Source organism: Balaenoptera musculus, chromosome 20 (assembly GCF_009873245.2).
Source record: "Balaenoptera musculus isolate JJ_BM4_2016_0621 chromosome 20, mBalMus1.pri.v3, whole genome shotgun sequence".
Taxonomy (NCBI): Eukaryota; Metazoa; Chordata; class Mammalia; order Artiodactyla; family Balaenopteridae; genus Balaenoptera; species Balaenoptera musculus.
The window spans coordinates 43,560,388-43,570,153 of NC_045804.1; the positions used below are offsets into that span (position 1 = coordinate 43,560,388).

The following is a 9,766-nucleotide window of genomic DNA, read 5'->3' on the forward strand; positions in this document are numbered from 1 at the left end:
TTGGTATTAGGGAGCCTGACAACTCATGTGCCATAAGACAGACTTGGGAATTAAACTGATCATCACTTTGCTCTTTGGCTTTAGTCAGTAATATAGAACCATCCTCCATTTCAACTCTTCTTAGAGAAAACATTTCACACACTGACCTAAAGATATCTGGACAGTTCTGATGATCTACATCAGGGATCAGCAAAAAGAGGTATTTAAAAAATATGTAGGGACTTCCCTGCTGGCACAGTGGTTGGGAGTCTGCCTGCTAGTGTGGGGAACATGGGTTCAGGGCCTGGTCCCGGGGGATCCCACATTCCGTAGAGTGGCTACACCCGTGCGCCACAACGACTGAGCCCGCATGCCTGGAGCCCGTGCTCCGCAACAGGACACCGCAGCGAGAGGCCCACGCACCGCGGCGAGGAGTGGCCCCCGCTCGCCACAGCTAGAGAGGGCCCGCGCATAGCAACGAAGACCCAAGGAAGCCAAAAATAAATAAATAAAAAATAAATCAATTTATAAAAAAATAAAAAATAAAATATATGTATCTAAAAAAAGCATACCAACGACCCTTTTAGAAAGCAATTTATCTCAGCCATAAAAAAGAATGAAATAATGCCATTTGCAGCAACATGGATGGACCTAGAGATTATCATACTAAGTGAAGTAAGTTACAGAAAGATATCATATAATATCACTTATATGTGGAATCTAAAAAAATGATACAAATGAATTTATTTACAAAACAGAAACAGATTCACAGACTTAGAAAACAAACTTACGGTTACCAAAGGGGAAAGAGTTGGGGGAGGGATAAATTAGGAGGTTGGGATTAACATATACACACTTCTATATATAAAATAGATAAATCAACAAGGACTTACTGTGTACCACAGGGAACTATACTCAATATCTTGTAATAACCTATAATGGAAAATAATCTGAAAAAGAATAGATATATCTATATGTATAACTGAATCACTTTGCTGTACACCTGAAACTAACACAACATTGTAAGTCAACTATATTCCAATATAAAATTTAAAAAAATTTTTAAAGCACCAAAACCAAATAAATAAAGTTCAATAGGATTCCCCCTAAAAAATAAATAAAAATAAAAGCTACCCACACAAAAAAGTGATTTATCAATATCTGTAAGTGATGTTTGTAATACATGCCAGTGTTCATCTCAGAGTTATGTCTAATAATAAAATTCTATATTGGAGGGAATTCCCTGGCAGTCCAGTGGTTAGGACTCCGCATTTCCATTGCAGGGAGCATGGGTTTGATCCCTGGTTGGGGAACTAAGATCTTGCAAGCCGCGTGGTGCAGCCAAAAAAAAAAAAAAAAAGGGAAAGATGAAATTTGGTAATTTATCAACTCCAGGGTGAGAAGGGTGAGAGGCGTTGAACTGGGCAGACATGAGCCTTCACTTCACAGGCGACATGGAGACATCATGGTTAGGACTTGGTGCTCCGTGGGCCTGGGTTCAATCCCTGGTTGGGGAACTAGTATCTTGCAAGCTGAGCGGTGCGGCCAAAAAAAAAAAATTCTATATTGGATTCAACTTAAAAATCAGCAGTAAGATGATTAAGTAGATTATAGTAATAAATACATTTTAAAATAAAAATTATTATACAAAGATATTATTGTGCAAATTAAGTTGTGATACAACCCTGAAACATGACAGAAAAAAAAAAAGCTTACACTGAAGCTTTGTGGAGAGTCATGGCTGTACTTACCTGTGCTGAACTCCGTGGGCCGGGTTGCCCCCATATCCTCAAGTTTTCACAGCCTCCATGTACCTGGATTCAGGTTGGAAGACTTCCAAATTTTAGATAAAGAGCAGGTCTTCTTCTTTTTTTTTTTTTTTTTTTGCCAAGTAGTTTGTGGGACCTTAGCTCCCCGACCAGGGATTGAACCTGGGCCCACAGCAGTGAAAGTGCCAAGTCCTAACCACTGGACCGCCAGGGAATTCCCGTGGAGCAGGGCTTCTTAAATAGCTTCTGACCCAGGGCATCTTCTCAGGATGCCATTGGAGTCATTCCCCACACACTCCTCTTTCTTGGGATGGCATCCTTACCTGATCCCAGCCCCCTACTCACAAGCCAATAGGTTTCTGTGGCATCAATTTAGAGCTCCTTTATGGGCTGACTACTGGGGCTAAAGCAGTCAAAGCCTTAGTGCCTGCTGAGGAAATGGCCATGGTGCAGGTGGCCTCCATCTGCAAGGGCAGAATGAGAAATAGGAATCAGGTGACCTGTCCTCTGGTTCTCATCCCAGAGAAGGGAACTCTGTCTGCTCTCAGCCCCAGCCACTCCCTCTGTCTCACTGTACCATGCTTTCTCCAGTGCATTCTGGGTCCAGGGCTTCCCAGGGAGAAAGGGGAGTCCTTGGCAGGAGACCAGAAGAGCAAGAAGTTTGGGACCTTCCCAGTTTCTCATGGCCCGCCGTAGGGAGAGGGAGCGGGAACTAGCGTGCATTGAGAGCTTTTACAACGTGTCACGCACCACGTGAAGCCCTTCACCTACATTATTGCTTCTCGTTCCCAAAACAGAGAGGAGATGAGTATTATCATCCCCATTTTTTGGGTTCATAGATTTTTGCAGAGTTCCAAGACTACATAGCAGCCAGGATTTGAATCCAGCACAGACCAACTGCAGATCCCACGATTTTCTTTCTGAGGCAGAGCAGCTCCAGAAGTGGAGGCAGCTGGAGTGTCCTGGAACAAGTGGGACGAGGAGCAGGGGATGCAGCTGAGGCTCCCATCTCTCCAGGGTCTGTCAGCCAGAGCCCTAAGCCCTTCGATTAACTCTCCCTCTAACCAATCCCAGCAGAAGCCTGGGTAATACCTCCCACCCAGAATCTGTGGGGAACCTGGCCCTATTTAGGGATTAGGTGATGGAGATAAATTTCAAAAGCAAACGGCCCCCGTCCCAATTCATTTGCAGCACACAACAATCCAGATTAAGGTACAGAGTTTGGGTTTTATTTGGAGATTAGTTGGTATTACAGATGACAGTGATACCAAAACCCAATGCTGCCGCATGCACCACACCCACCCCATCCTGAATCTGTCAGGTTGTCTCTGCAGCCCAGGGTCAGAGGGCAGCCAATCGGATATTTGTGAAAATTAAATCAACGTAAGCCCTGCGTTCCTATTTCTACTTTATTACTTTAATACCACTCCCTCTTCAGATCCATGGTTCTGATTAATTCGTCCAGGTGGCAGGAGGACAGGAGAGGGGGCCCTGAACTGTAAAAGGATTGATCCCTGCAGTCTAAAATTAGTATCAGCACTCTCCTAGCTCACTTAACAGTCAGTTAGGTAATGGCCTGAAGGGCCCTTGGGTGAGGGGCAGCTGCCCATTCTCCTTTAGAGGGAGGACGTGTTGTCAGCTGTGATGAGAAGAATTGGGGACCAGGCCTGGCAGGAGAAGTGGGAAACATGGGCTCCTACCTCATCCCTCTGTAGGTACCTCCTGCCGAGATGATGGGCAGGTGTCCCTGGAGGGGCGGGGTGCTGGGTAGCAGAAGCCAGGCCCTTGTCAATCCATAGCACCCGCATCTAGGCTGGCCTGGAGGACAGTGGAAGAGAGGGATCCCTGAGCTAAACTTTCTTCCCATAAGAGAACTCCCTTGTGTAAAAGGAGAGGGCAGGGGATCCAGTTCTGGTGTGTTCAGTCTTAAGGGGCAGGATGGGCTACAGGAGCCAGAGGAAGGGACTTGCAAGTTCTAGACCTAGATTAGGAGTGGTCCAGGTTGGTGACAATGGCCGAGGCATAGATGAGGTCAGACAGGCTGCCCAGTGAGGTCTGGGGAGTAGCTCGCTCTGAAGAGACGTGGACCCCTGAAGCCCCAGCTGGTCCCCATGGGGCCGTAGCTTTAGCCCCTACCCAGCCCTGCCCTGGACCCAAGCCAGGAGCTGGACAGGAGGCATGTCGACACACAGAGGCACACTGAGCTGTGCTGTTGGAGGGTGGAGGCTGGCCAAGGGTGCGGGGCTCCCAGGACTGCTGGATGGTGTCCGGAAGAGAACGGGATCTCTGGGGAGGCTCGGGCCTGGGACTTAGGCCTCCTGGCTTCCTAGTCTTGATTCTCTTGGCTCTGCGGTTCTGGAACCACACCTGGTAAGGAAAGAAGGAGTCTCTTCTGGTGCCAGCATCCCCTCCCCCCAGGTACAGGGAAAGCAGAACCTGGAGGCAGGATATCCAGAGAGAAGTGACTGTGAGTCAAGCTTAGAAATCCGCTGTGTGAGAGCACCCCGACCCTGAGGTGGGGTGGGTGGTCACAGCTCACCTGTATCTTGGCCTCAGGGAGGCAGGTGACCCGGGCCAGGTGCTCACGGGTGCCGATGTCGGGGTAAGGCCGTGCTGCAAACACCCGCTCCAACTCCAGCAGCTGCCCTCTGCTGAAGGTGGTCCTCTTCCTCCGGTGGGGACCCAACCCACTGGCATGGCCTGCAGGCCAGGATGGGGGTCAAGTCAGGACTCCTTGCAAGAGCCTCCACTGCAGCCTCAAAGCCAACAGACCCTGAAGCCCCTACTCCCCACCCCTCTTCAACCTTCCCCATCATACCTTCCCCACATCCTCCCCCTGCCCACCCTTTCCCCACCAGATCACCTGCAGGGGACGCGTCCACTGGGCTGGCCATGGAGCCGGCACAGTGAGGAGCCAGATGGCCATGCCAAGGCTGTGCCCACACCACTCCCCTCCGCCTGGAGTTTTATCCTGCTCAGAAGGCTGGCCCCGCCTCCAGGAGGGGCGAGGTTTAGCGTCCAGCTGGAGGAGGGCTGAGAAGCCCCGGAGGAAAAGGGGGCTTGCAGGGGCATGGGTGGGGCAAGCCTGTTCCTCTGGGGCTTCACAAAAGAAGCCGGCCCCAGCGCCCCCTCCTCAAAGCTCAAACTCTGGCAGTCTGTGTCTGAAATCCTGTACTTTGTGAAAATCCTCCCAGGGCTCCGTCCAGGAAGCCAACGAGATCCCTCTCTAGATGCTCCTCTTGGGGGTCTGGTGATGGCTGCCTTCGGGGGAGAGTGGGTGGCGTCCTATCCCACACCTGAGGATGGGGCTGGGGGAGCTGGACAGGATGAGAAGCTGGACAGCAGATGAGCGGCAGCCCCCCCCCCTCAGCACGGCTGGGAGCAGACGTCACCACCAGATCACCCTCAGTTCTGCTTTAGAGCTTTGCCTGCACCCGGCCCTCCAAGAGCCCAGATGGACTTCCTACGGTCCGGGAACTTGGAACCAGAGGAGGTTCCACAAGTCCATTTGAGGGGTTTTGAGAAAGATGCTTGTTTTTACAGTGTACTCATCGTTTGGAAGTCTTCTGGGCCACTTTTCTAAGAGAAATAGGTGCATTTGAATTTCTTTTCTGTTCCTGCCCTTCCTGTCTCCCCTGCCTCAGTGCTCTGCACCCCAGACCCAAGACAGAGACCTCAAAGGCCCATTATCATAGGGATAGGTTTGGGGGAGCACAGTGACCGCTTCCCCAGGGACTCAATGGTCTGAGCTAACAGCATTTCAGGTCCAGGATGGGTAGAAAAGCTGAGCTGGAACCCACCACCTCCTGCCCCCCTGCCCCTTCCAAGACCATAGTCAATGACAAGAGGCGAAACAAACCCAGGGCTGGGTAGGGTATCTTGGTGACTCCTGTCATCCTTAGAGGGGTCCAAGCTCCTGCTTAGCTGCTGGTGGGTTGCTGGGGGCTGCTCTGTGTGCGAGGAAGGCTTGCTCTCATGAGGCTCTCCCAACCCACAGTTTTTCTGGCTCATGGAGAGGGCCTGAGCCCAACACAGGGTGGACACAAAGAAGGATCTCCTCTGTCCCCTCCCCCAAGTCACCCTGACTGCCCAAGTTCCCCTCCTTTACCCAGGCAGACCCCTGCCTCCTGCCTGTCCGCCCCAGTCAGGACAGTAGTCTTAAACTCAGGGCCAAGGGATCTTTATTGAGCTGGGAGGAGGATGCTGGAGGAGGCAGCAGCAGAGGCCCAGCTGTTTGGACTCGGACTCCTACTCGTGGGCAGGGACTGGGCAGCCCAGCCAGTACTGCGCGATGGAGCGTGGGTAGGGAGGGATCACAGCATCCACTCGCCGCGTGCGAAGGTTCACTCGGTAGTACTTGTCTGGAAGAGAGGTTGGGAGAGGGTGCGTGAGACCCTGCCTGGCCCTGCCCATCCTGCCCTAAGAAGACCTGGGTCTCTCCTGGAAGGGTGAGTGAACATCCGCAATGCACCAGAGGACTCCTGGCCTGGCATTTTGGAGTCACCATTCAAGGGCTGTGCTCAGCCCATGGGGACCAGGGACAGCAGAGATGACCCAGCTAGACCAGCTCCAGGGCTGGCAAGGGCTCCCACCTCCTGAGAAGAAGTAGACGCTCTGGATGGGCTCACAGTTGGCAGGCACAAGCCAGTCCATCTTGTAGTTGTCATAGTTATAGTCTCCCAGGCCTATCTCCTCACTGGAGAACCAGGACAGCCAGGTGGAACGAGATTGCCGGTAGGGGTTCTGGCTGCGGCTGCGGCTGCGGCTGCGGCCGCGGCCACGGCGTGAGCGGTAGCGTTTACGATTGCGACGCATAGACTTGGTCATCTTGGTCCGAGAGGGGCGGGGAGCTGAGCCTGAGATGTAGATGTGGCCAGCCATGGCCGCATCCACTTGTCCGGGCAAACCAGCCAGTCCTGGCTGATGAGAACCTGGGCTTTCCAGCACCATCTGTGGCAAGGAAGGGGTTAATGGGGAGCCTTGGAGGTCAGATGGGCTATGCCTGTGTCCAAGTACACACAGCAAGTGAACGGCAGAGCCCAGCATCCCAGCCTTCCGACTACCTGTTCCAGTACTCTTCCCCTGGCCTCCTCCACCACAATCCCTCCCCTGTTGCCTCAGCTACAGCTTCCTCCTTCTGCTGCTTGCGCTCTTGGCTGTGCTAGGCAAAGTCCAAGGTGTGGGGTCCAGGTGGAGCAAGCCTCCCCTACAAAGGGTCAACAGAAGCAAAGTCTGGCCTGAGCAACAGCTTTTGACCGATGATGCACAGTCACAGCCCCTCAGGCCAGCTCAGCCTACCTCTACCCTGGGGGATCCCAGCCCTCCGAGCGGGGAAGCAAGACTTGCCCTCCTCTGTACCAGAGGAACGGCCCAGAAGAGAAGTCTGAAGATGTCCTCCCAGCTGTCCCGCTGCATCAGGGCAAAGTGTTCAAACACGGCCGACTGGGAGCTGCCTTCGCACTCCTCTTGACTGGGCTGCTGCTGGAACTCGTACTCCCAGTACTGTTTCCCTGGGGAAGGGTGGCCATGAGCAAGTCTGGAAAGCCCAGAGGCTGCGGAAGTTAGGAGCTCCTGGCAAGGGGGGTGAGGATAATCTGAGGCCTGTCGCCAGTGAAGCTTAAAGAAAACCAAGACTGCTCCACTGCGTGCGCACCCTCCCACCCACCTCCCGAGTACCCTTGAAGAAGTAGACCCGCTCCCGGCCACTGTAGCTATGAGCGGGGAGGGCCAAGGCTGCGTCCACGTTGTCCGGAATGCCCTTGAAGCCTTCAGAGATGTTGCGGGGGAAATCGGGGTCCGGGACACCATCCTCAAAGCGCCAGTACTGACTACCCTAAGGGGTCGGGAAGGAGAAGAGGGTGAGGAGGCAGTTGGCTGTGCACAGAGGCAGAGTCCCCGCCCAAGGCGGGAGCCCTGGTTCCAGGCTTGTCACCCAGGACCTGGAGCCTTGGGCTTCTGTGTCCTCACAGAGCCCCAGCCAGGGACCACAGGCCAGAATCCAGCCTTCTTGCCCACTTTGATCCTGGGCACAGCAGCCCTCAACCTCTGCCTAGATACGCTCGGCCCTGACCCACAGCCCCTGGGCCTGGCACCTTGAAGAGGTAGGTCTTCCCCTGACAGTTTTGATGCGGGTGAAGGCAGCATCAATGGGAACCCTCGATGCCCCAGACATCGCGGATGAGCTTGGGGTACCCAGGCCTCACTGCCTTTTTCAATCCAGCTCATAGCAGTAGAGCCTAGAGGGAGGGAGGCTGTGTGAGGCAGGATGCTCCTGGGGCAGACCCCCACCCCCATAACCTGCCCCCCGAGTCACCTCGGAAGGCAAAGAGGGAACCATTCTTGAGGTCGGTGAAGGCATCAAAGGGCTTCCCACTGCACTGCTCTTCCTCTGCTGGGGACTCGGAGATCCCTAGATTACCAGTCTCGGGACTGAGGGGCCCCACCTCAGGCTCTGAGTTCCCCCACCCAGGTCCTGGGGTTTCTTCCTCAGGGTTCAGAACAGGTGCCTGCCCAGGAGTCTCTTCAGGCTGGACCCACTGGACAAAGGTCTGGGTGGAGCCCTCTGGCTGTGCCTGGACGCTGGTATTGGATCTGGTCTCCTCGCGGTAGTCATGGAAGCTGTACTCGTCTTCTGGCAGAGTGAATACATCCCCACGAGTCACTGCAGGCAGGGAGGGTGGTAGTGAGTCTCCAGCTGCAGAGGGGACCCCAGGCCCGCCCAGCCACTCTGAACACACCTTGGGGCTTGCACTCGACCACGTAGTCGGAGCAGCAGCTCTGGTAGTAAGAGCAGAGCTCATCACACTGACACTTCCTGTCGGCGTTGAAGCCCTCAGTGCAGCGGCCCTTGCACGACTCTGTGGGGAGGGGGTCTCAGTTGGTACGGCCAAGCCCAGACCACCCTGGCCCACCCTACATTGACCCAAATGGCCACCAACACCCTCCGGCACCTTGGTCAGCCAGAACAACCCACGCCAGCAGGGCCAGCATCAGAAGGGGCCTTGGGGATGCCATGGCAGGGCCTCCAGCCTCGAGCCTGGTGAAGTAGGTTCTCTGCGGTCTCTGCTCTGATGCCTGAGGAAGGGAGGGAGTGGCAAGACAAGGAGGAGGGGAACCGGAGAAGAGGAGCTGCCTTTTCTACTGCTCTGTTTGCTCAACCCCCAGCCCAGCCCCCAGTGCCCCGACCCCAGAGGCTATTGCAGCAGAGGGTCATGTTCCTGGAACTCCGGGCCTGGGAGAGCTGTGAATAGGATCCGTACCAAGCTCAGGGGCATCTCCGAAGAGCACTGGCACAGTGAATCTGGAGGGCAGAAAGAAGTCCCACTCTGCCGCTCTCGGGCTGTGGGACCTTGGGCAAACTGCTTTACCTGCCTTAGTTCTCTTTTTGGCAAAATGAGACTAATCATACTCGCCTCACAGGGTGTTGGGAGCTAAAGCAGACAAAATGCCCAACTCCTGGAGTAGCTCCAACTTCATTCTCCATTAGTGGTTATTGACCTGTGATCTGTTTGATCAGGCACATCCCTGGCTGGGTGGTTCACCCACCCCTTGTGTATTTAGGGCAGTGAAAGAGGGGGTAGGAGCTGGGGAAATTTTTTTTATCATAAAAGGACAAAGTTTCATTTCTGGGTTCATCTCCAGGGTGCATTGATGTCCCCAAGCTGGTCTTCACAGCACGGTAAGTTGGGTGAATATTAACCCTTTGGACTGGATGCAATTCCTGAGTCTTCCACTAATTTACTGCTTCTCAGCAGGCCACTCCCTGTCCCCACCCTCATCCTCCCCCATCGGTAACAAGTGGCCCAGTTCCCCACACTTTTAGGCTCTAATGAGAAATAGGATCCCTCTACCTAGAAAATGCTCACTGGCACACAACGCCTGATCTTGTGCCCACTTTCAGGAGTTCACATACCTCTGGAAGTCCTCCCAGCACCTGGAGGGAGTGATCCTCAGAGATTCCGATGATTTTTTTCTGTTCTATTATCAGAGGGGAGTGTGACTTTGGAGAATCTTCTCCA

At 53.7% G+C, this 9,766-nt stretch overlaps 2 protein-coding genes across 2 annotated transcripts; both read right to left on the minus strand.

Moving 5' to 3' along the window:
• Window positions 1-2,987: 2,987 nt before the first annotated feature.
• On the minus strand, window positions 2,988-4,674 carry SEBOX (SEBOX homeobox). Its single transcript, XM_036837476.1, has 3 exons — window positions 4,612-4,674; window positions 4,288-4,448; window positions 2,988-4,115 (listed from the first exon to the last, which is right to left on the minus strand). The coding sequence occupies exons 1-3, from the start codon at window positions 4,640-4,642 to the stop codon at window positions 3,735-3,737; spliced, it is 573 nt and encodes a 190-aa protein (XP_036693371.1). The 5' UTR covers window positions 4,643-4,674; the 3' UTR covers window positions 2,988-3,734.
• A 1,238-nt stretch (window positions 4,675-5,912) lies between these two features.
• Window positions 5,913-9,678, minus strand: VTN (vitronectin). Its single transcript, XM_036836931.1, is given in 12 exon segments — window positions 5,913-6,109; window positions 6,341-6,698; window positions 7,107-7,258; window positions 7,425-7,581; window positions 7,841-7,870; window positions 7,873-7,899; window positions 7,901-7,960; window positions 7,963-7,984; window positions 8,046-8,409; window positions 8,486-8,605; window positions 8,699-8,822; window positions 9,661-9,678. Coding segments are annotated over 11 exon segments (1,467 nt in total). The 5' UTR covers window positions 8,763-8,822; window positions 9,661-9,678; the 3' UTR covers window positions 5,913-5,996.
• Between the last annotated feature and the right edge of the window lie 88 nt (window positions 9,679-9,766).

Excerpts from the sequence above, each read along its gene's own strand:
- SEBOX (XM_036837476.1), bottom strand. The coding sequence starts at position 4,642 with ATGGCCAGCCCAGTGGACGCGTCCCCTGCAG. Across the intron at positions 4,449-4,611 it reads AGTGGACGCGTCCCCTGCAG|GCCATGCCAGTGGGTTGGGT; the intron begins GTGATCTGGTGG and ends CCTGGCCTGCAG. Across the intron at positions 4,116-4,287 it reads TCCCTGAGGCCAAGATACAG|GTGTGGTTCCAGAACCGCAG; the intron begins GTGAGCTGTGAC and ends TTTCCTTACCAG.